General features: G+C 35.9%; 3 protein-coding genes and 1 long non-coding RNA gene across 6 annotated transcripts in view; 3 read left to right on the top strand and 1 right to left on the bottom strand.

Moving 5' to 3' along the window:
* Positions 1 to 2,010: 2,010 nt before the first annotated feature.
* Positions 2,011 to 5,446, top strand: LOC135118933 (uncharacterized). Its single transcript, XM_064042098.1, has 3 exons — positions 2,011 to 2,034; positions 2,883 to 3,267; positions 4,435 to 5,446. Exons 2-3 carry the CDS (start codon positions 2,886 to 2,888, stop codon positions 4,527 to 4,529), a joined length of 477 nt encoding a protein of 158 aa, XP_063898168.1. The 5' UTR covers positions 2,011 to 2,034; positions 2,883 to 2,885; the 3' UTR covers positions 4,530 to 5,446.
* A 4,272-nt stretch (positions 5,447 to 9,718) lies between these two features.
* Positions 9,719 to 10,816, top strand: LOC135118958 (uncharacterized). Its single transcript, XR_010277884.1, has 2 exons — positions 9,719 to 10,050; positions 10,663 to 10,816. It is a non-coding gene; the product is annotated as an uncharacterized LOC135118958 (long non-coding RNA).
* A 3,095-nt stretch (positions 10,817 to 13,911) lies between these two features.
* Positions 13,912 to 21,611, bottom strand: LOC110384616 (KAT8 regulatory NSL complex subunit 2). Of its 2 annotated transcripts, none has more exons than XM_064042039.1 (11): positions 21,473 to 21,611; positions 20,344 to 20,525; positions 19,743 to 19,951; positions 19,155 to 19,268; positions 18,633 to 18,733; positions 17,867 to 18,044; positions 17,029 to 17,192; positions 16,059 to 16,204; positions 15,152 to 15,289; positions 14,656 to 14,787; positions 13,912 to 14,186 (listed from the first exon to the last, which is right to left on the bottom strand). In XM_064042039.1, the coding sequence occupies exons 2-11, from the start codon at positions 20,506 to 20,508 to the stop codon at positions 14,001 to 14,003; spliced, it is 1,533 nt and encodes a 510-aa protein (XP_063898109.1). In that variant the 5' UTR covers positions 20,509 to 20,525; positions 21,473 to 21,611; the 3' UTR covers positions 13,912 to 14,000. The 2 variants fall into 2 exon arrangements, with proteins under 2 accessions (XP_063898109.1, XP_063898108.1); XM_064042038.1 differs by lacking the exon at positions 21,473 to 21,611 and adding an exon at positions 20,881 to 21,068.
* A 172-nt stretch (positions 21,612 to 21,783) lies between these two features.
* The window catches only part of LOC110384615 (cyclin-T), a 30,067-nt gene continuing 25,997 nt past the window's right edge, over positions 21,784 to 25,853 (top strand). The window contains exon 1 of one of the 2 annotated variants that reach the window (XM_064042034.1): positions 21,784 to 21,981. In XM_064042034.1, the coding sequence (XP_063898104.1) occupies positions 21,833 to 21,981 (149 nt within the window). In that variant the 5' untranslated portion in view covers positions 21,784 to 21,832. The remainder of the gene's footprint in view (positions 21,982 to 25,853) is intronic. The other variant, XM_064042033.1, reaches the window with a different exon arrangement.

Here is a 25,853-nt window from a genome sequence, read left to right as displayed (position 1 = left end):
GTTTAATATTTAATCTCTTTTAAAATATTAATCATCACTTACATGTAAACAAAACTACTTTCATTCTTTACCTCGACATCATGGGTCAAATATTTATCTATATTCTACTTAGTAGCTACATAGTAATATGTTTTACTTTGTAGCTACAAAATAGTATCTCTAGTAATTACATAAATACATTATTAAGTACGTTTTACATACATTATTAAGTACGTTAGTAGGACCAGAAAACTTTTAAAATTGAATGTGACAATTAATTTAAACAGTTGTTTTTAAGAAAAGTGACGTTTATCTGACTTGGCCGTGGACTATTTTTTCCCGCAATTACACTCTCGTACCGTAACTACTTTCAGCACCCGTAAAAAATACTGTCTCCACTTATCTTTCATATATTTCTTGAAGACTAACAAATATACTTTCTTTTGAATTTATAATATTACATACTAAGGTCTGGCTAGGCTGATTCCCATAGTTTAATATTTAATCTCTTTTAAAATATTAATCATCACTTACATGTAAACAAAACTACTTTCATTCTTTACCTCGACATCATGGGTCAAATATTTATCTATATTCTACTTAGTAGCTACATAGTAATATGTTTTACTTTGTAGCTACAAAATAGTATCTCTAGTAATTACATAAATACATTATTAAGTACGTTTAAATATTATCACTTATATCCACCGACTAAGTGTATCAAGTAAATAAGATAGCAATTGATAGTAAGCCGGTATTACGTATGTGATTGCTAACGATAGCCACTGGAAAAGGGGCTCGTGGTTCATATGAGTCAACGTTAAGTACTTAACGAGGTAGTTTTTTGGATGGGTGACCATTACATAAAGATAGTATGCTCTTGGGCAGGTAGAAAGAGTGAAATTTTCCTGTTGGTTCTCAAGTTCCAAATCTCCTTATTTCTAAGCGTATCTTGGACACCAATGACTGAGTAAAGGCGAAGGAAAACATTTTAACATCTTGAGGAAACCTGAAGCGCGCGTATTGATTAAACACTCATTCCTTCTGTCTATGAGAAGAGGCCGCAGCCCTGCAGTGAGACAATAAACAGCCTGATGATTAAGAGCCTTGATATCAAGATACTCCCATCAAATATTAAGGTATTATAAATTACAAAGTACACAATCCATAATTAATAAACCAACAAACAATTTAACTGTTTGTTCGTAACTTACAATAGTTAACAAAAGGAAAAAAAAACATTTGGGCCTTATGATCACCCATTGGTTTACGAGTTTTTAGAACAAAATGACTAGCGGCGGTGCCATAACGGATTATCGCCTTCGAAAGCAGCGCGCCAAAATGCGGGTGTGCGGGGGACGAGGAACGATACTATTTTCACCCTTATACGCCTTCTCTGGACCCGATGTCTTGTGATGCCAATAACCAGAAATGCACTGAAAGCTGAAACTAAATGTCTAATTGGAAGGCTTTGGTGGAGGTCCAGCAGTGGACGTCTTTCGGCTGAAATGATGACGACGAAAGCACTGGTCAACAAGTTTTTTTACCAGGAGAGGACTCATCTTTTCTTGAAGATCAGTTGAGTCTGAATCGAAGTCTAGAACCAACGATGGCTTAGCATGGATTGTCAAGAAGTTTTTCTTGAAGAGATGGCTATAGTAGGATGTTGAGTAGGTTGCGTGGATGCTACAGAATCTAAGCGGCCAGTGTGCATTAATCTTTAGTTAAGCACGTTGCCATGTCGTTACAGTGTGCGCTAAGACTATTAAGGGCTCAATTTCAGCCACTCTTTCAAGTTTCCAAGGAAGTAGTGGTTTAGAACCACGAAAAACGGACGTTTATAATATAAGTGAGCTTGGGCCTAAGTCAGGCAGATTACCGCCTATAAAAATAAAATCAAGCAATATTTTCTTTAGCCACTTTTGAAATTCTGATAGCACATTATCTGTATGAGATAAATAATTTTCCAATTACATGTCCACACGTATTTGGACTTCTGATAAGGCAGTCCTACCGATATGTTTACTAGTTTATCGCTAGGTGTCAAGCAAAGTGGTAAGTTTAAATGCCTAAGCTTTATTTTGTTACTCTGTGGCCCCCGTATGTTTTGATAAGACAAGATAAAATTTGAGAAAAAAAAACTTTCAAAAAAATCTGTCGTTGAATAAAAAAGAGGTATTTTTAACGTAAGTCCGATAGTTAAAATAATTAAATCTTAATTTAGAAAAAAAAAACTGGTGTGTGGTGACAAGCGCAGGTGTTAATAAATAATGTTACTATCACAAGAAATAAACTTTCAACAATTATTTTTGAGTAATATGTAATTTAGTTTTCAATAAAATATCACTGTATGAAATGAAGTGCGTTGGCATCAGATAATATCTGTTCAAATCTAGGTTGATTGCAACATAGCGATAGACATATTGTATAATACTGATATTCAGTTTAATTTGTAGATACTATTTACAATACATGTACATGTGTGGAATACATGTATTTAATTACCGTTTTGCTGTAATTTTGTTCTTTTTATTTTACACTAGCGGTTTTCACTCGCGTCCCGTGGGAACTACTCACTAGGATAAATATAAGCCTATTTTACTAAGGGATGGAAAAAAAGAAGAAAAAAAGTCACTATAATATTCAATTATTAATATTAAAGAAATCACACAAAATTTAATTTAATAAACCCTTAATCTCAAACACGACTCGAACCTCATACCTAGCGCTTCTCACCACCAGACCGTATCGAATTCTCAAAATAAATACAACGACAGTATTTTTGGATGACATACATTATTAGGGTGCCACTGCACTCACGATGCATTTTCAATTCATACTCTCCCTATTGCACTCGCGAAAATAATCCGAAAAAACTTCAAAAATTTATTCTTACAAAACAGAAAATGGCTGACCAAGAGAAGTTAGATTTCCCAACAGAAGATGGACCATCTTTAGGCACGGTGATCAGCGAAAAGCTGACCGAATCTATAGCAAATATGGATCTATTGAATACCCTACAAAAAATGGTAGCCGTAGAACCGGGTGATGAAGAGTCGGAGGTAATAAGGGATAAACTAAGAGGAGTTTTGGCTCAGTTCAAGGATATGACTGATGAAGATAAGGCAGAGTTTGCTAAGAAGATAAAAGAGGGTCTTGCTAGTAAATTGAGTATGAGGTTGAAGAATAATGAGATGTTGGCTGGAGTTGAGGATGCGATCAAAGAAGCTGTGATGACTAAGCTTTATATGGTCGCTGCGGCTGCGTTCGTCATTTTAGTTTTAATTGGTATGTTTTTGGATTTTAAGAATTTGTGTTTGATATTTGTGGGATTTTTATGTATCTTCTACAATCTAGTTTTTGGGTCCAAGTTGACATACGACATAAACTGCGTCTGTTTTCTTAAAACAGCTGTTTACTTTGAAAGTTCATATTACAAAGTTGTTTGAAGTAAACTGGTGTAGGGTATTTGTATTGTCTGTTTTGACAAAAAATTCATTTTTTTTTGGTTTTGGCTTCTTACTATGTCAAATATCTATTTTTATAAAAAAGGCCTTTCACTGGTATCTTTACCAGCAGGTCTCAATGTGCATGGTCACCCGTCTAAAAGCATAGATTATTATTAACAACCTAAAATCTATATTATTATTAAAACACAATAAGCGGAATATTATTTTGGAATAACCTATTTAGCACCTGTTTACAACTAGTGCACGGATTTATCTTTATCTTTGATAAAAATCTTAATTAGGTATTCATTAATATTTATTATCTAATAATAATTACGAAACTGATTTAAGTACGTATGTATTTGGTTGTGTAAACAATTGTTAGCTTCTAATCTTAAGAAGCTTAATTATTGTTGTAACCAATTTTATATTACTGGGTAGCCAGATTTTTAAGCCTAATATACACTTAATATGAACCTTTGTAGCCTAATATAAAAAAAAATGTTTTTAATACATACCTTAAACTGTGTAATATAACACTGGATTAGTAGACATTGGTACCTAAATCTTCCTAGAAAATCACTAACTATTGGTGAAAACCGTATGAAAATCCGTTCTTGGGTCTATCATGAACAGCAATAAGTCGATTTTTTTAATTTCATTATTTAATTTACTTTCTTAATGTTATGTACTGAACAATTTCACATCTGGTATATTACTTCGTGAATATTAAAATCATAAATCACGATATCGGTACTTCAATCGCCCGACGCCGCTGCAAGTCTTCTCATCTCCGCTTTAGTAGTATCTGGACCTTAGAAGCCTCTCATAGTACCCCACTGATCTAGAACTTCAGCTCTCTTCTGTATCAAACTTTCATTCGCTGATTATAGTCTTACCCCATTGCTTCCGAAAAGGACCGGTTGGAAGCGACCTGCATCCAGCGACCCTAAACCTCATTAAAAAGATAAACATCTGACTAATCTTTTTTTTTCCATCTTTCCAGTATTCTTCGGCTACAAACTTTACAAATCGATAAAGGAAAAGGAAAAGAAACGCGAAGAAAAGAAAAAAGCTAAGCAGATGAAGAAAAAGAAATGATTTGACCCTAAGGAAAACTGGAGCGAGGCAACACTGGAGTTGTGTATGGGGAATTATGTAAATATTTTCAAAATTATTTTTTTTGTAACATTTTTTTGGAAATTCTTGTCAAAATCGGTCTAATAATTAAGGAAATTTTATTTATTTTGTGTAAGTACGGTAAAAATTTACTCTTAGCTGTGCGTAGTACATTTTTGAATAGAAAAATCTATTATTACCTAATTTATTAATATACATCAAAACCAATGGTGTAAATTACAGTTTTTATCATTAGTATTTAATGATATATACTCTAAAATAAAAAATGTGTTTAGTGAAATATTCAAAATTAAATTTTGTTTAGGTTCTAGAATAAACTTTATTAACAAATTAGCCAAAAATACGTAATTTTCCAAACACAACTCTAAATCGACTGATTAAAAACTATTTAAGATTAAACTTTTTTTTATTTATTCCTGTTGTATTAGTGTTGAAATAGATTTTTTTGACTTTTTAATATTGTTTGCTGGCAACCCGTAGAAAGCACAACAAATGAAAATGTAATTTTACAAAAGTTGCTCAAAAATTGCACAATGTCTGAAAACTACGGGTTTTAAGCAAAATACATTTTAAATCGCATTTTCAATTTATAAACGACAACTTAGTTAATAAAATAACTGGATAAATTACAATGTTACTATCAACTTTAGCGATATTGAAAAATTATGTAACAGTGAAATTAAATTATGTAATTTTTATTAAAAATGCATTTAAATATTGTTAACTTTAATAAATATAACTTTTACATTCCTAAACTTTGAAATTCCTGTAGAAGTCGTTGTATTAAGTTTTACAACTTTGTTATATGAATGATTTGATTTTTTTATAATTTTATGTGTGCCGATTTTCTGTTGACAATACAGTTTATTTTTACATGACTAACTCGTTTTATTTTATCTTCTAAGTAGAAACCCAGCTACTAAATAGGCGCTCTGATTCAGAACTCAGAAACAACTTAGCAATAAATTGTGCGCAACTAAATTGCGTAGCAATAGCGCTTTTTCGTAACCACCTAAACTTGGTCGGGTTACCACGGTCATTCACTTCCTAATGACTTTAATCGTATTATTTCATTAAATATCCAATGTACTGAGCTGAAATTTTACTGATATACGACTGATCTAAATAACTAATAATTGACATAACATTCAGTTCATATATCCAATCCAGTGGCCAAATAACACCGCGCGCATCAAAACCGTGCTCGTGAAGAACTGAATATCATCATAACTTGTTAAATACTTACAGGGTACTAATGAAACTTCACATACATTTGAAGGCACTTACAAGCTTTAAAATAATGTTTAAAGTAAGTCTTTAGACTTCTTATTGAGAGTGCTGGGACCAATTGAAATTATTTTTCATTTCATGAAATAACCTTTAAGATATGCTTTATTTTGGTTTTATTATTGCCGAACAAATTTAAACTAAGTCCTAGGAAGTCATGTGTATGATAAGAATCCGCTTAACCATTTCAGAGATCTAGCAAAACCAAAAAAGGTTACCCCAGCAAAATCTCGAATAACTTCGCAACCGAAGAAAGAACGAATACAAATTATGGCACAACATTTACTTTATCTCGACAACTAATTTTATAGGTAATATTAAATATATAATTTTATTGGTAAATAGGAAATTGACTCCAGTTTTTTTTTGTGTATGACGGCGCCACCGTCGATGTGTCAACCGTCGATCTGTTAACGGTGGACCTTATATAAAGCGGCGCGCGCGCACGACTCGGGTTATTCGTTCGCCGACCGTTGCTGCTGAGTGCACACCTCCCACAAATTCGTGATAAATAATTGTAGTGACTAATATTGTGTTAATTGGAATAAACCAAGTGATTGTGTGAAGACCTCTTTGTTTTATTTAACGATGTCGGATCCTGACGCCGACATCAGAAGTGGGATACAATCCGAATGCCCACATCTGTTAAGGATTGCCCTGCATCGCCCACGTGTTCAAAATGTGAAGATTCTAGTGGCAAAAGTTGATACGCCTGATGCAACACTGCTATCGCATTGAATCACGCCAGGCAAGCACAAGGAAGAATCCTGGGTGGTGAATCTCGTACTGCAACATGATGTTGGTTGGTTGGTGAATGACCAGACTGATTTCGGGAGAACTCTCCACGTGAAGATAAATTGCCTACCCACTAAAAATAAAAAAATGGAAGTCGATAATTTAAAATGGAGTTTGTAGTAGAAGATTTATTAAGAATTTCAGCGAAGGTGCAATATGGTAACCACGGTTATGGTAATGGTATCGGTTTCCATTGTTACATGTCAAGCTAGTTATTGAAGGTATGCTAGAAAATTAACCGAATTTGTCTTTTTTTTTTTCTTCATGTTTCAACAATGACGGTGATTATTGTGCAATATGGCGAGAAAATTACGACGTTGAATGGAGCATCCCAGCTGCCTGCCAGGAGCCCAACGTGTCATTTTGTGAGGTCGGAGTGTTGGTGCTCGTGCATCTCCGTGGCTTCACGTCCGCGAAAGCTTTGCTATACTGCGCGCCATAGCGATGTGCGATCGTCACGCACGTTGAGTGGAAAACCCGGTGAGATCAATCCATTGTTCAATCCATAGTTTTATGTTGAGGTTATTTTTTACACGAGGTTATTAAACGTGGAACTGCCTCGTTGACTAGTGGTATTGGTAGATATGAACTGCGTCGTTGCTTTACTTGTGCGACTGTTGTGCGCGGGGTCTCGGGTCGGGACGAGCTCGCTTTGGAAATTTTCACAAGGCAGCCCGGAGCCTGGAAGATGCTGATTGACGCACCCTTCATTGGAGCGCATTGATGTCGGTCCTCCTTGTGGTTTCACTCTGGTTGTTAGGCTGTCGCTATGAGATTGAAGGAATAGGGTACATCTTAATTGTTGTTCTTCTGCTGCTCTTTGTTAATAAAATTGTGTTTTTCTTGAAAATCACGTTTTGTTGATATCTCAAACTAAAGCTGATACAGAAATTCTGACTTCAGATCTTCAATTAGCAGCCCAAAAATATACAATATTAGTCGTAATATTTCATACAACAAAAATCTTGTTCCCTTGTGTTATCTATAAGATTCAAATGACCATTTTCGACATCTGGCCTGGGTAAAGGTAGAATTCCGTGGGTCGCGGCTTACGACAGTCGTCGGCCGCGCGCGACAATAGTCAACCTATGAAAATGTATGGCGCCGCTGCCGAGGTCCGCGACAGTCGCGCGCGGCCGACGAATTTCGTAAGCCGCGCGCGGCATTGTGTTGAAATTAGTAGATTTTGTTCGTCCGTTCCCTCTAGTCGAAGTGCTAATTGATATCCTTGAAGAAGAAGAGGATGACGTATTGCTGTGGCTGTATTATGAAAATAGATTACCAATCGACCCTATTTTTAAAAAGTAGAAATGATGAAGGATACTACCCAATACTGATTCAAAAGCATTTGTATTGTAATGAAAACAAAAGGAACTTTTGCCGACTAAATAAAAAACAATTCAATTCTGGTTTTACTAAAATTATATAGATGTTACTAAGTGCTAGACCATGTTGAGATGCATAAGGCCGCGCGCGGCTTACGAAATTCGTCGTCCGCGCGCGACTGTCGCGGACCTCGGCAGCGGCGCCATACATTTTCATAGGTTGACTATTGTCGCGCGCGGCCGACGACTGTCGTAAGCCGCGCGCGGCTGTCGTAGCCGCTATCCACGGAATTCTACCTTAACGCACACAGCCCCGGCAGGTTTTGGCCTTGGTGGGCCACCTGGGGTTTGCTGACTCTCCGAGGGGGCGTGAACAATTCACGAAAACGAGATTTTTAACTAGTAATAAAAATGTATACGTGTGACATGACAATGTATACGATACCGGTTCGTTGAATCGTAACTTTTTATCTATAATAGACGAATTTAATATTCATTCAAAGTTTTATATTTAAAATTCACGTACGTACACATGGCTGTACGACGTGCTACAAACTGCCAGGGATATCTGACCACGCAAAGCCATGCGTAATCATCAAGGATAAGCTCATTATTTCAGGATGACTTATTGTAAAAAGTTACGATTCAACGAACCGGTATCGTAAGTACAACACTGCACCACAGAGCTAGCAAAATTATTAGAAAGTTTGACATTTTGCAAGTGTCAATTTAGTCTACGAGATTAAAAAACAGACTATATATACTATCACCTCATGAAAGGATGTGGACTACTTACAAGTAACCCTGTATATTATGTAAGTATAGATATCAACCTTATCATCATTTAATTAGGGCACATTTTGGAAAGGACAGTCCTAAGGATGTCTACTAGACATGGAAAGAAATAAACTTCAAAAATATGTACTGGAATTATTTTTATTGGAACATTTAGATTGACAAAAAGTAAATACAATGTGTTCAGGCAAGTTTCTTACTTCTTAAATTATTACATTGGTACATTTGCAGACTAGAACATCAGATTCAGAAAAAGGTGGGTACTTAATAGCAAACATTCATAAAAGAGATTACATATGAAATTCGGATACTTTATTACCAGTGGTCGGAATAGGTAGAGCTATTTGGGGTGAATGACCGCAAACATTGATATTAACATGGACATGCCTCTGAAATCCCGGGATTTTGAAATTGTCGATTGATTTAAGTGAGTTAATATGGGTAAGTGGGCAGTTATGAGCAGGTAGTAGGTGAGCACCCAAACAGTATATACTTATAAACACACACAGGGATCCTGGAACGTTGTTAGAGGTAGCTTCGTGAAATATGAATTAATTAAGTAAAACTGTTAGAAACGATACTAAATATACTTTACTGCACAAGGAAATATTAAATGCCTACACAATACAGAATAGAAAAAGATAATATCGCTGCCACCGGCTGGAGGTACGCGACGGCTGAGGGGGAGCGCGAGGGGAGTGCTAGCGCCGGGTTTACGCGGGCAGCGGGAGGGGCGCGGGATCGGCGGGCACGAGCGCTCGCCTGCGCCGCTGCGAGCGAGACGGCGCTTCTCATTTTACCACGGCGGTGACGCCGCATTTTGTTATTTCGTATTTATTGTAATTAATGTAATACACAATTGTCAAATCAGTCTACGAGTTTTCCTGACCAGCTCCTGCTACACTAAGTTATCGATACATCAAGAACAAACCAATTTATCTCTTTATTATTATATGTTTATGCTCCATGTTGCCAACCCGTCGTAAGCGCTGTTTTCGTCGCTTATTTTTTGTCTCTTTCTATCTTAAAACGTCTAAAGTATTAGCTGTCTCACTTATACAAATACAGGTACAGCGGGCTTCACTCACTCTTTTGTTTCGGCTTGTAGAGTGCGCACGTGTGATTTATTGTGTTCCTTATTTTATTTGACGTTGGCTTGTTAACTGGTTTCTGGAATCTTACTAACACGAATACTTTGGCTTGGATTTACGAATTTTGATTTGTTTTTTGCGGACTGGATACATTTGAAACTGTTTATTTGATTTACCTACCACATTTGGGTAAGTGTTTTTTATTTTTATAATATCTACAAAGGACATTTAGTGAAAAGTAAAGTAATTGTCCTCTGCTAAATACATATTTTTTCAGGCTTCCGAAGTTCCAAAGGAAGCTTTATAGTTTTGCCTTGTCCGTCTGTTTGTCACAGCCAATTTTGATATACAAAAGTTTGAAGTGGAATTTTTCGTTAGTGACTTGAGTAGCAGGGAACTTGTTTACGTAAATTGTGCTCTTCCGCTACCCTACACCTTGTAGGTGATCCGACACGCACCTGACCGCTTTTTTCTAATATAATCTTGTGTTAAAAGCTAAGTCAATTACAATACAAGGTGGACTAAGTCCTCCCCCTCGCACACCCCTTCAAGTACCGCGTTTTCCCACAATAACCATTTTCATTGGCTATTGACTGCTCTTACCTAAATATTTTCGGACATGAGCTTGACAGTGTTCTATCTGATTGTCTTAATCGGCTAACAAAATGCATTTGAATTATGTATCTCATACTTACTGTGCAATTGTGCAACTGTGTGTGGAACAATTTTTCGTGAATTTTTCACACCGTTTTTATTTCGACTATTTATTGGAAAGATTTTAACTGTTTACTATTGTTTTAGGGCGATAAACAAGAAAAGCCAAAAATGCCAAATATCAAGGAAGAAACAGTACAAAAGTGGATATCCGAATATCCAGAGCTGTTATACGACCACGCTAGTCGTTCAATATATTGCTCGAAGTGCGAGAGCCATATAACGGCGAAAAAATGTAACATCAATAGACATGTCGAAGGAGCCGTGCACAAGGGAACGTTTAAACGGCCTCCGGAGGAATTTTATTCCGACCTGATCAAGTTTCTGGTTCTGTGCAATATTCCCTGGTCGCAGATGAAAAATCCAGCATTCAAGGAGTTTTTTCAGAAATATATCTGTACTGTTTGTTGTTGTACTTGTACTAGTCGTAAAGTACCCGATGAGTCGCTGTTACGAAAAGTATATTTAGATAAAGTTTTACTAACAAAATCAAAACAATTTATGAAAAAAATCAAACTGAAAAATTGTGGATATCATTAGACGAGACAACAGATTTTTTAGGTAGAAATATTGTACATTTTTTGATAAAACCATTGCATGAGAATATCTCAAATCGGCCATATTTAATTGCCTGCAAGATGTTAGAGGTGGTTAATGGACAAACCATTGCCAACTTTGTAATACAGTGTCTTGAAAATCTATGGCAAAACTCGTTTGAAGAAAAAGTTGATAATATTTTAATACTATGTACTGATAGTGTAGCATATATGATATCTGCAGGGCAAAAATTGAAATGCTATTTACCACAATTAAAACATGTAACATGTTTTGCTCACGCACTTCATCGTGTTTCTGAGCAAATTCGAATGGAATATAATGATGTGGATATTTTGATATCAAATGTAAAAAATATTTCTAAAAGCGCCAAGCCGTGTTCGCATTTTAAAAGAAAATACCCTGACTTACCACTACCTCCACAACCAATTATTACAAGGTGGGTACTTGGTTGGAGGCAGCATCATACTACGCAAAACATTTTGATGCAATAAAAGATGTTTTGTCTCATTTATGCAGCTCTGATGCAATAGCTATCCGAAACGCGAAAACATATTACAAAAGAAAACATACAAAACGAGTTACAATATATAGATGAATATTTTTCAGTTATACCGTTTGCTTTAAAAGAATTACAAAAGCACCACTTGACGCTAAGTGATTCATTTTTAATATTAGATACAGTCAGAACTTGTATAAATGAGTGTGCATCAGAAAATATTAAAAATAAAATTGAAAAAGTTATAGAAAGAAATCGGATATAGATATATTACGAGAATGGAGTGAAAAATTGTAAGAAATGAAACAGATGACCAAATTTTATTGAAATGCAAATTTGCTCCAATGACCTCAACAGATGTCGAACGTTCATTTTCCATATATAAATGGATTATGGATGTAAAAAGAAATACATTAAAAATGGATAATATAGAAAAACTGATGGTCATTTATTTCAATTCCGTAGATGGTGATGGGTTTTTCAGCGAAGAATTGGTAGACGATGAAACATCATCGTCTACCGGTTTAGAATAATTTAATAAAAAGATTAAATTAATAAAAAAATAGTTAATTATTTTCATCACGCGCAGTAGCGTGAAGTCTTTCATTTACGAGCATGTCAAGAGCTTCTAGGAATAGAAAGTGTATCGTAAAGTTTTGTTACTAATCGTTAAAGATTAACATAAGGAAACGGCTTCACGTCACTGCGAGTCGTGAAAATACCTACTCTCTATCAATGTTTTCAATACGACGGCGTTATTAATGCTGAAAATGTCATAATTACATTTTTACGAATGATATAGTACAAAGTTCTTTATGCATATTTTTGTAATTTATTTGCTACTTACTACTTTAGTTAAGTATATTTATATATCGTTGTAGACAGACCAACCAGTAATGTCAACTGTTTTGAAAATTAAATAATATATCTAACTCGATCATCGCATTTTATTTATATTCCATGTCTCCTATTTACTATAGTAAACTAATAAAAGTGGATTATCCATTTAAATATAATGTTCTAATTAAGCACTGACAAAAGAAAGTACTTAGTTGTTTTTTTTTTAATTTCGATAATTCCCGGAATTTTTGGAAATATTTGGCATATCTATGTTATGTCCGCATGTAGCAAATAACAAAAATACTTCTACTTATTCCTATAAAAACTACTTGAACAATGTTTTTTTAATTCCAAGAATTCCCGGGATTCCGGGAAATATTTGGCATATCCATGTTATGTCCTCATGTCGCAAGTAGCCAAAATAGCTCTACCTATTCCGACCACTGTTTATTACAAAATGCATATTTAATCAACAGTTTTAAGTTATATACTTTAGTGAGTGGCCACCATTTAACGATAACCACATTTTTTTGTTGTCAAATAGAATTTGCCCAATGGGCGTCAATTTTTCAACAGTTAATACAATAAAACAGTTTATGTCACATATATCTTACATTACATATTAATTTCTATACCATACAATTTTTTAAGCTATTAAGCAAATTCCAAAAATGTATTTGTCACCAATAACAAATCTATTTAGTTCTTTTAATTATCACAATGTTCTGATTCAAGGCAAAAATGTATCTTTCACATCACAATACCACATTAGTCAAGTTTATTCACATTTCTCACTAATTTTTATCACCAAGTTTACTAACCTCCCTACTCAGAGACATTTAATGATTACTTAAGTCACTCCTTAGTGACGGAATGTCATACAAATCCTTTTCTAAGGAATGCCTTAAGTAACCATTAAATGTCTCTGAGTGGGGAGGTAAGTTTCTTTATATTATGCCTAGACTTTTCCCATTTACGTTAGAAATTTTAGTCAATCTCAAAAACACAGTAAATGGTTTACACAATAGTCATAGGTAACACTGGTTTTCAGAAGTCTAGTAAAAGTTCAATTTGTCACAAAAACTCATGATTGGATTGGATTAATAGTTTTTACACTTTACAGAGTATAACTGTGTTTAGTATTTAACTGTCTAAAATTGACTTATAAATGCACTTTCAATCTATTAAGCAATTACTGTTTTAAACGAGATTCAAGTCAAATTCTCATGTCTTTTTTGCACACAAACAATGTCACATTGGGCTAAAATCGCATTAAATGTTTATTTTTTAGCACACATTTTTAAAAGTAGCCATTATTAAAAATATTCGATGATAGTCACTTCACTTTGGATCTTTTTAAATCACATCTTATAACACACTTTTATAAATGTCCACATCATATCTTACAAGTTTTTGATAAACCACACGAGCCCCTAATATCAGTTCCACCGTCCCACACACTTTAATGTCCAGCATTCACATCGCAGACTTCAAAATCGTTGTACATCTGGTAAACCAGATCAGCTATTTGTCATTCCTCTGTCATATCCTGGCTGTACGCGACTTCCAACTCCTGGACTTCCACCCTGTCTTCTTGGACCTCAGTTAGAGACTCTGTGAGGTCCGGAAGGGTCTCTGAAGGGGGGTCTAGCAGTTCGTCCGCGTGGGAGTCGTCTGATGTTGAGGGCTGTTCCGATTCTGTGTCTGACCCGTGTTTCTGTAATGGGAGAATTTATTGTGAGTTTTTGGTAGGTAAGCGATATATTTGGAAGATGATTAAAATGGACGTATGTACAGTTTTTCCATTTGGGACGAAAAAAAAGAGGCACAAAATGGCTAATAACTTTCTTCATCAAGCACCCATATTTTTCTACTGTCCATATTTGTTTTCCATGATCCTGCGCTTAATATTTTTCCAGTGGTGTGGGATTGCCGTCCCATCGAGCTATGAGAGTGAGGAAAAAAGGGCGCACCTGTGTCAGTGCAAATGCTTACTCAATACTTTTATTGCTTTCCACATGTATTCTTAGGTGGTAATACTTATAAATAGTTCATATGGACCCCGACGGGCACAGCAAAATAAGTGATTTAGGAGAGCTTGTGCACTATATGCTTATGCTGCGCAGCTGGCTGATCTTCTTAAACGAGAACAGCCGCCGTGGCCGATAATCAGCTAGTTTATTTACCTCTAAAGTGAAGACAGTATAGACAGGCGGGTCGGTGTGGTAGCGGCAGGCGGCGGACGGCAGCGGCAGCTTGGCGACCGGCTCCCGGCACGAGGTTACGCCTCGAATGTCGCCGCAAGCATTGAAGAGGACCTGTTGATGTTCAGTTTATTGTACAAAAATATTTTCAGACAGCTGAGTGAAGAAACTTTGAACTTCGCCGGAATATTCAGCCAGCCATTTTGCTTTTCTGTTTATTTAATTTAATAAAGTGTCTAATCGAAATATGTGTTTAAGACAATGTTTAGCAGCAGGTAATGCAGATTTTTTAAACTATGAAGATTAATAACATTTAAAATTAACAAAAAAAATTTTTTTTTGTTTTTATTATTTTACTTGTTCTGGTGAAAATAAGAAAAATTACTGATCCGGAGATTGTATTTGTGTAAAAAGTCATATCAGAATCGTTCAATTTAACTATAGTTAATTGCCAACTCAAATGGAGTATATTTCTCACCTGTTGCCTATCATGCAATATATGCTTCAAACAATGTTTGGCAGCAGGCAACACGTGAGTAGGACATCTGACGCCGCCCTCAGTGAACGTACATCGACCTTGCGACGGTATCGGACGATTGGGACACGGGTCGTTTAGCTGGAAATGTTAAATAGTTCATTATTAAAAACAATAAGGTATAGTCACTAAATAATACTCTTTTAAAACAAAATATCATAGTTTTCGACTGCATTTTTTTCTCCACAGAACATATACGCATAATTTTTTGTATGAGAATGTTGTACTTAAAAACCGTATCTAATAGAAAGTTTAATTAACACAGTCGATAACAATGCTATAACAGCAAATAGTGATAACTAGAATAATTTATTATTATATGGGGAAATGCTCCCATAGAATATACGTGATTTTATGTAGATTTATATAATAACCAATTTCTTCCCATACCCAGAAAAAACATAGCCTATGTAACTCAGGGATAATGTACCTTCCCAACAGTGAAATAATTGTTTTTTGTGTGTTGTGATTTTCTGTGTTGTTAATTTTCTTAGTGTACATTAAAGAATAATCTATCTAATTTTTATTTATACTTTATGTACAAAATAGGTACATTGGCGGACTTAATGCCTCAAGGCATTCTCTACCAGTCAACCATCGGGTTAAAGGGAGAAAATAAATAGGTAGTACAAAAAGAAAAAAAAAAGAGAAAGTCATGAATAGATATGAATAAAAACATATTACAATACATAAATACTTAAAACATATAATATATATATATATATATAAATAAAATATCAAATCGATAAGAGCTAATTTTTCACACTGCTTCTGTGGTTCCGGACCTTTAAGGGTGCAAAGAAAAAAAATGTTTCTTCATTATGTATTATATTACTATGAAAGTACATACCTTAGCCCTCTTATGATGCATCTTCCTAGCCAACACAGCATCGTTGCCGTGTTTCCTATGGTAGCTGGCATACGCCTTCAGTTTGCGTAACTGACGCCTTTCACGAACTGTGAGGGGACCGCTTCGAGATTGAGAGTTTATACTGCCTGGAAGGAAAAATAATATATTAAATATGAGAATATTGTTAAACCAAAATTATCATCATCATTTTTAGTCATAGGATGTCCACAGCTTTCAAAAGGATTATTGATTTACAAAAGGATACATTTGTAAATAGTCTGAATTCAAAGTCTACCTTGCAATCTTTATTTAATTGTCTGATGGACAATGATCATGTATTGACCCAGGTATATGACTGTATACAGGCAGGTATAGAAGAAAAATGATGAAAATTAAAAACATTTGTTTTAGATACAATATGAATTTTGAATTGTTTTGCTGATTTACGTCGACTGCAGTATCTTCAGTACCGACTGGACTTGTTCTACATAAATCTGTTTCTTCTTAACAAATAAATACTTCTAAAGAATAGACATGTGTTGCTGAAGAGTTTGTTGCGCTTTTTCTTCCCGGCAAAGACACATATAGGAAGTGTTGTAGGGCGGGCGTTTTGGGGGCTGTCTTTTGTTTTTGAAAAGTGCTAATTTATCGGCCTACTTTGAATAAATGACTTTTGATCTTGATTTTGCTGTCTTTTGTGTTTGTTTTTGACATTCGAAAAGTGCTGATTTTATCAGTGTAACCGTCAGTTGCACAAAGCTCCATTAAAATTACAGCTGCATTTAATCTATTGCTAACACTTTTTATTTTGTTGACAAAGAAAGAGTCAGCCATAGATTTAAAGAAGCTGTAACTTTAATGGAGTTTTGTGCAACGACGGTAATTTGAATAAACTTTTGTGAGTTTGAGTTTGACTGCCCTACGCTTAGTTCAAGCTGGCCCCACGCCCCTGGCCCCAAGATATACCCACAGTACTGATCCCTCTCGGCCTTAAGGTCCCGCAGGTACATCAGCCGCGCCGACTGCAGCAGCACGCGCAGCCGCGACATCTGCGTGACGTACGCCGACTGCAGCATCTTAAGTGCCGACTGAGCCACGCTCACCGCCTCCTCGGCCGTGTATACTCCTGCTTTCCTGGAAATTAAACAATAATACTATTAAATTAAATTTTACTCCTTCTCCTTCACAGTTCACGCAGTACGGTTGTGGAATTCGCTGCCGCCTGATTTAAGGAGCTGTCAAACTGTTGCTACTTTTAAGAAGCTAAACCCACTATTTGTCCTCCTCTTCTTCGTTGAGTCTTATTATAAAGTTTGTATTTATATAATATTTATTGATTTATATATATTTATATATATGTATATTTATTTGTCATTTGTTGTTCTTTTACACAGTCTGTCTACATCTCTATATTCTAACTCTCCTACTACGGGTCTGCTGGAAGAGATTTCTTTAGAAATAAGCAGTACCTTTGTACTATTTTATTCTTCTTTCGTGTCTTTACTGTGAACATAAATGGTAGACACCACGGGTGCCGGGTATCAAGAGGGCAGAGAGGCGAGGATGGTTCATCGTCCTTCCATCTCTTAAGAGATAACAAGCCCGTGTCGACGGCTGCGTATTGTTCGAAAGAGATACCGCGGCCCTGGTACATAAAAGGCCTACGACGGAACACGACGGTTTTCAGTCAGTAAGAGTCTGACACTCCCTCACCGCTGCTAACCCACAGCGGGAGGGGTCATTTGATGATTTTTGACGTCGTTAAAAAAGAGCCCGTGTCGACGGTAAGTGGGGAAGATGACACTCACCACAGCGGCGTCTCCTCGCAGGGAGCGTCTTCAGCATCAGACAGGTCCTCGTGGTCTCCAGCGCGGCAGTCACCGCCGGGCCCCAGGGTGACGCTCTCGCCGTCACTGTCGCTGCAGCTCGCGTACTCCATCATGGCGGTAGCGTAGGCGTTGTTGATTGATGTTGCGTCAATTTGCTCTAAAAAATAAATAAAGAATACATTGTTAGGGGAAAATATACTTGGTTTCCTCTCTTCCACAATCATCTTCATCAGTCATCAGTCATCATCAGCCTGTCGCAGTCCACTGCTGGACATAGGCCTCTCCAAGTGCACGCCACTGAGATCGATCACAATCATCTTAACACATTATTACTCAGGGATAAAGCAGCGTTTGGGCAGGTTCATGATGATAGATGACCATCTATATCATAACAAGTTCCTTCGTATTTCAGAAGGAACGACAAATTGTTGGTCCCGTACTCCCAGCTTTCATATATCTCTGACAGTCTAGCCAGGTAGTCAGAAGCTAAAAAGTCTGACAATCAGTCATATCAAGGGGTATCGTGTGTAATAATAGAGGAGATCAGATAGGCAGATGCCATGTACTGCTACTAGAAAGTCCCTCAACATAATTAGGCAGATGATGTAAATAAATACAAACCCGCATTGAGCAAGCGTGGTGATGAATGCTCAATCCTTCTCCGTGTGAGAGGAGGCCGCAGCCCAGCAGTGGGACGATAAAAAGGCTGTAACAGTAACATAAGTAAATAACTAGTTATACTTACTGAACGGATCAACAATTTCTGGGTCAGCCTGTTCTTGCTCAGCAGGATCGCTAACAACTGACACTGATGATGCACATGACGTTGTACGTGGACGTTCTGGCCTGAAATATACATATTATCTTTATTTATTACTTGTTTTTCTTTCATGAAACCTATGATATATAGATAGTCCTGTAAAGTGATGAATTTTACTAATAACTCAAAAATAAACTAAATACATAAGTTTGTTCCAAACAAAACGGTAACTTGACTGGCAACAAAAAAAAACATTTTTAGGTACCTATCGATAGACCGGTGGATACGGTACATAATACATAAACCTTGCTATTTCGCGAACAGTTAGACATATTAGCACGCAATTTGCCACCATTTGTTACAACAAGCAGACCAGAAGAAACATTTGTATGCCCACTGATAGAACTGTGGAATTTCGCCTTGAAAGCAAGTCTTAAAACTTAATCCTTCTCGTTAGTCCGGTAAAAACCTTAAGAGATGATAATGATACACAAAATATATACTCACTTAACATAATGCTGCAGCTGGTTAAGCAGTGTTTCGGTAGTAGTGACGGGCGGAGGCGGCGCGGCGCTGCGCTGTCGAGCGTACAGTGCTGCGCGAGCATGCTCGAAGCAGAGGCTGGAAATAACGATAGTCTTTTAAATAATTGTTACATAAATACTTACTTAAATCTATACTAATGCTAGTGCCCTGGAGTATGTGCTTATTTACATAGGAAGTCCATCATTTCGTTACAAAAAATGAGATAAATAAAGACTCATTCGAACGATTTTGTGCAAACTTCACATAAATCATCCACTGAATAGTCCAAACAATGTCTAAACATTTGAATAATTCTTTCACTGGTAGAAAGCTACAATATCTGCACTGAACATGCGTTACATTTTATGAGGGTATGGTAAGAAGTTTCCCCGGGACGCATTACTGGCAAGTGTCATCAAAATCCATCCAGTATTTGAAACCTTACATTGGTACGTACTCTGTATCTCTATGATCTCTCTCTTAACTGCATCCGGTTAGGTTGGAAGCCAACCCCAACATTGGGAAAAGGCTAGACAGGTGATGGTACATAGAAAAATATGTATAACATACCCGGTATCCCTATGATCCCTTCCATCGCTCGGTGCAGGCATCGGACACCGTTCCCCATTGCCGTACGTATGAGCACACTGTCGGTACGGTGCAGTAGGGTCCTTCAGTATGTGACGGTAGCAATACTGTCTTCCCGTCACCACGGGTAGGGGACACTCGTAGCTCTTGTACGCACAGGTGCGGGCTCGGGAGACTATTTCTTTTTGCAGCTGTGGATTTTAAAGGATAATTGGTTAGTATTTGGAGATGTGCATAGTTTTAGTGTGGAAACTGTGTGATTTATGTGCTTGTCATGTTTTTATATGATACCTGTTTGTTTCCACAATAAAATATATTTTTTTTACCTTGATGGAGTTGCCAAAATCATTATAAACATACAGAACAGGGATAAAAATAGCCTTGTATGTGAGTAATTATAAGTTAAATTACTTAGAGGCACAGTTTAAGAAATTACTGTCTTTCATTTTATCTAGCTTTACTCTTCTTTTTAACAACCTATTAGGGTCTATGGTGGCAACACTTTCCAAATGAACATCATGGCAACACAACATCATCTAAAAGTGTTGCCAGACTAAAAATAAATAAAGATAAAGGTACACACCTGAGCCCTAAGCTTGACTTCCTCCTGTTTCTTCACAGCCTCAGGGTCTGGAGGTCTGATGGACTTCACATTGGTGATGCGGACGCCTGAAGGCGCTCTGCCCCCTCGACTCAGCATCCTGATCTTAGGCAGATGCACCACCTTTTGCGGTTGGGGCTGAGACATAGCACTCGAAGAATCAACTGGAAAAATAGAAGTCAGATTGTGAGTGGGTGCTTTGCGTGGGTAGAAAACATGTTGGATGGTAGGTACATGATTTTTAAGAATATTGAATTTTAAGCTATACAAATCAAGAAATTACATAAATATGTATACTTAAGCTACATGAACACCAAAATTAACGTAATGGCTAAGTAAACAATAATGTAGGTAATGAATAGCCTTGAAAAAAATGTGCGTAAAAAGTTTTCAATGTGTATGAAAAGTTTTACATTATTATGATTGCTGTGCTGTGTGTTTAAATTCTTTATGGTTTATTTAATGCTTATTGCAAAAAACACGTTACAGTGATCGTTTTTTTTGTCTGATTGGACTTACGTTCGGTAATCCGAATATTATGCGCATGCAGCTGGTTAACATTTTCACTTCTAAACGAATACATAGTTCTTTGGCAAATTAAAACTCTAAATATATACACTAACACACAATACAGTAAATAAATGTCGAACAATAAAGAAACACTCAATTACTTTATATATTACGTAATTAGAGCACACGAAAACTTATTTTTTATACTGTTTTCGTCGTAATCGCGCAAATCCACGTAGCCGCGCAAAATTTCACTTCATCGACTCAACAATAAATTGTCAATACTCATACTCATTAATTAATTACCTTTATTTCTAAAACTCTGATTACACTAAATCGCCTAGAAAATTAATTAATTATTTATGGTGTCATTAGCAGTAACTTCAGTTATAATCTAACGTTTTTTCACCAAAGAAATAGTAAAGTGTATTGTAAACAGTGGTGGGTCGGCCATTTGCACGGTGTGACAGAGTATTTAGGTCCGTAATTTTAAAGTTGTCTAATTTCCTTCAAAAGTTAATGAATCACGTCAAAAATATGCACAAAAGAAAGAGAAATGTTTATACTATACAATGAAACATAGTGATAAAGTGAAACATACCTGTGATTGTTGCAGATCAACATTCTGTCACCGGAGACCTCACTGCGTTAACCACCAAGTTTTACAATGGCGTCCGTTTGAGAATACCTATCGCGAATTTATGTTGAGACGAAAATTTCTCAATCGTTATATAATTAATTTGTTGTTTTCAAAAAACGTATTTAATTTTTAGTTCTTACTTAGTGATAAATATCAGTGTTGTACATTCAAAATGTTAAACTATTAGTTTTAAATCTCTCAAATGTTAACGTGGTCTACGTCCGGTCGCCGCTGTCATAGCGCTATCCCTTTCCCACTCACGCACTTAGACGGAGCTCTGCTCTCCGTCGTGCTTTCTCGGGCAGTCGGAACATCCGTTCAATGGCTGGAGGGCAAGAAAAATGGTATTTTACAAAAGAACAATTACTGAGTTCTCCAAGCAGAAAATGCGGTTTAGATGCAGATAAAGAATTAGCATATCGGCAGCAGGCCGCGAATTTAATACAGGATATGGGACAGAGGCTTCAAGTGTATCCTTTTTCAAAATGTGGTGTTTTCAGTTCAATGTTTTTGTCGAGTCATGTGCTTATAGTGCGTATAACACGCTAACGAAATGTGTTTTTACTTGCGTAACCATCGCTAGCATGCATTTAGATGCATAAAGAAGTGTATAAAGTGTGTTGTGACGGTGAAATATAGTGAAATGATGACGAAACTTCGGCTGGCCCGCGGCGTCACTGTGGCCACTTTCGCTCGGTAGTGTGGGATTTCCGCGTGACAGTGAGTAACGGACCGTTTTCTAGAGGTAAGACAGTTATAATATGTATGAAAGGACCTGAAATGTACGAAATGTTTGTATTTAGGTTAGGGTCACGCATGATAGCGTGGTTTTTTCTCGAGGTCACTGATCTTACAGCTGTGAAGCTACGGGACGCTTGCGCGGATGACGTAGGGCCTCCGTGAGTGATCGACCTGCTTGCCCGAGCTAAATTTACTCGATACAAACGATTTTTACATACAACACGCGCGTGGCGCGCAATTCTACGTAAATCGTTCGTGATCTTCACCTTATCATGTTTTCCTGGTACATGCACGTTATAAACATAGATAACAAACGTAATTTCTTCTGTACTTTTGTTCGAAAATTGACGTATATGCCTTATCTTGATATCAAAACATGTATTTGTAGCAGAAATCTTGCATCTACAGCCACCAAGCTAAGTTTTATCTCGAACCATAGTCATGTTCTTTAGGTAAAACCCAGAATACAAAACATTGGTTACATTGTAAACACAAGCTTCAAAAACACAGTTTTTCCTCCTAAACTTTGACCTGATCTGGCTCAATTGCCGACCACGAAACTGAAATTAATAACGTAGTTGAGAGTTTAATTGAATGGCTAAAACAAAATAACCTATCTATTAATTTAAAGAAGTCCGTTTATATACAATTTAATAAATCAAATGCGAAATCTAATATTAAAATGAATATACATAGATTACACGAGGTAACACAAACGAAATTTCTTGGTGTAATTTTGGATCAAGACATCAACTGGAAAGCACATGTTGATACAGTTTCCAAAAGAATTAATAAGTTTGTATATGCACTAAAACAGATCAAAAACGTAACGAACATTAAAACGTCAATTACTGCGTATCATGCATATGTGGAATCGGTGCTACGTTATGGCTTAATTATATGGGGTAATAGCACTGATCAAAATAGAGCGTTTGTCGCTCAAAAAAAATGCATTAGAGCAATATATGGGCTTCAACCTGACGACTCTTGTAGGCCGATATTTAAAAAACTTGATTTGTTACCGTTGCCGTCCCTTTATATTTTAGAAATTTGTTTGTTTGTCCGAAGACATATAGAGCTGTTCACTAGAGCCAGCGATATTCATTCTCGAAGCCGTCGCGACCCTTACAGGCTCACATTAGATGTTTTGCCAAGACTTGCAAAATACAATAAAAATTGCATGTTTATGTGTGTCCGCGTGTATAATAAAATTCCAAATGAATTCAAGATGTTAAATATAAGATTATTCAAAATCAAATTATATAAATGGTTGTCTACTAATAGCTTTTACAGTGTCAAGGAATTCCTAGAGCATAAGATTAGATAACTTATTATTGTATTGTTATGCATGTAAAATTTGCACGCTTATGTATTGAGCAAAACATGTATGTTCAATTATATTTTAACTTACCATCTTGTATACCATGTTTTATGCAAATAAATGATATTCTATTCTATTCTATTCAAAACGCACTATATTAAGTCCAATTTCTCAAATTCTTAGCCACGGAACTGATAAAGTCAAGAACAAACCTTTTAATGTAAAAAAAAAGAAATTTAACGAGTGGCTGGCTGAAAACATGTTTTTGGGAAACTCTTGGTTTAAAAAAGGAATTTGGGTTGCTCACTTTCTCTTCACAACCAATCTTTATATCTTCAGTATGTTGCAATATCCAATTTTAGTGCAACTCTCATTTCTATAACTCCAAAAATACTTTTTAAGTCCAAAAAAGGTTTTATTCTACTCTATTTTGGGGTTGGAATAGAACTAATCATTTTGAGACCATATAAAATCACATCCTCAGCAACTTTTCTTAAAAAGAAGCTCACAAACTTTTTTTTAATAATGTAAGGATGTTTGTTCCTCATTCATGCTAAAACTACCAAATAGAAATTGATCAAACTTGGCAGTAATATACTTTATACATCAGAATAACATACAGGCTACTTTTTATCCAAGTATGGGCAGTAGTTCCCACAATCAGAGGGCAAAACCGCTAAGAATAAGCTAGCTTTTCAACAAAATGTACATATTTTTGTCGACATTCCACTCATTATTGTAAAACCTTGTATTGTGAATGCCAAGGCAAGCTACCTTGACCCCCATTGATTAAATAACTGACCTTCCAAATAGTTCTACATTGAAATCGTTAGTTTTTCACGGTAATTGTGAGAAAGTTGGTTTTAAGGTAAAATTGAAACCATTGTTTTGACATGGTCTAAGAATGAGCCCTTGGGGTTGTATAGAAATGTTTAAAAGGTTATAATTAGGGGACTCTGCATCATTATCTTGATAAGTCTATCTCATCATCCTCCAAGCCTATTCCCAACTTTGTTGGGGTCAGCTTCCTTCCTTCCTTTTGATAAGTCTATCTGAATGTCTTAAATATTATAAAACTGATTTAATCACGCTAATCTCAGGCACCATAGGTCCATTATGAAAAAATATTTTGATGTTAGGTGTTTATTATTAGCTATTTATCAAGGAAGACTATATAGTCTGCTATCTGGAGGGTTTTAGAATATTGACAGCAAGCAAACCAAATAAAAAAAGTTTGAAAAAATTGACAAGATTCATCCTCTCCAAGACAAGATTTGAATTTGATGTCATGAATAATTTCATTACATACATGCATTATTGTGTATTGCAAGTTATAAAAATAATCTCTTATATACAAGCATAAGATTATTTTTTGATAATTTACTAGCAGAGATGATCTAATTTGATAAATATTCAATGTTTCATGATACTGATATTTGCCTGCTTATCAGACTGTGACTAAATGCGTTATAATTTTGTATTTTTTTATGAGCAGTTAATATGATATTGGTGTTTGATACAAGGGTATGCATGAATGTACAGCAGTAGTTAAATGCACATATGTCTTAAATGGATCTGGTAAATATTACCATCGAATAAGCACACAGGTTTTGGTTAAAAATTTACCCAGAATTGACAGGGACCTCTTATATGGTACAGTTTGAATTGCCTTTGTACATTTGAAAACATACCTACTTTAGACACCAAAAACCATTCTTGTGGTTCCAATTTTATGATGACTCAATTTCACATATTATGTTAAACAACACACTTTGCAAGTGAACCATACTTTATCTACAGTTCCGTTTTTGACTGGTTTGACTGAAATTTAGGCCCTATACCACTGAGAATATATTCATTTTCTTTAAAACATTCACACTCAATTTTCAAAGTAAACTTACATGTTATGTTGATGTTTGTCTGTGAACTTGGGCCACATTGGTCGGCTTAGATGAAAAACTAAGATGATAAGAAAATGAAAGGGGTCACCGACCTGTGACAGTACTATTGCACTTCACATAATGTCACACACAGTCAATGACGCATTTATGTTGCTCACGCGTCTATTTGTTTGTATTTCTTACGTAAAAGTTTGTTTTTGTATCAAACGGGTAGATAGAGATGTTGGCAAGTTAAGTTATAATGGATTATAGTGTTGGCATCTGTTGTACGCACATAATTATGTAGGTAGTACAGGAAAATAATCAAGCTTTTTATTACTAAAAATGTAGTAATTAAATCTCAATAAAAATTACTATCAGTCTATACTTATTTATTTAT

The sequence above is a fragment of the Helicoverpa armigera genome, chromosome 27 (assembly GCF_030705265.1).
Source record: "Helicoverpa armigera isolate CAAS_96S chromosome 27, ASM3070526v1, whole genome shotgun sequence".
Classification (NCBI taxonomy): Eukaryota; Metazoa; Arthropoda; class Insecta; order Lepidoptera; family Noctuidae; genus Helicoverpa; species Helicoverpa armigera.
Note: the sequence above shows the minus strand (reverse complement) of the source record. Positions and strands in the feature narration are given on the sequence as shown.

What these genes read in the sequence shown, in the direction of transcription:
- LOC110384616 (XM_064042038.1), bottom strand. Translation starts at nt 20,944, where the DNA reads ATGTATTCGTTTAGAAGTGAAAATGTTAACCAGCTGCATGCGCATAAT. An exon ending in TAATATTCGGATTACCGAAC is followed by an intron (nt 20,526 to 20,880) that starts GTAAGTCCAATC and finishes CTATTTTTCCAG; the next exon opens with TTGATTCTTCGAGTGCTATG. An exon ending in ATACTGTCTTCACTTTAGAG is followed by an intron (nt 14,187 to 14,655) that starts GTAAATAAACTA and finishes CTCCCATTACAG; the next exon opens with AAACACGGGTCAGACACAGA.
- LOC135118933 (XM_064042098.1), top strand. Translation starts at nt 2,886, where the DNA reads ATGGCTGACCAAGAGAAGTTAGATTTCCCAACAGAAGATGGACCATCT. An exon ending in CGTCATTTTAGTTTTAATTG is followed by an intron (nt 3,268 to 4,434) that starts GTATGTTTTTGG and finishes CCATCTTTCCAG; the next exon opens with TATTCTTCGGCTACAAACTT.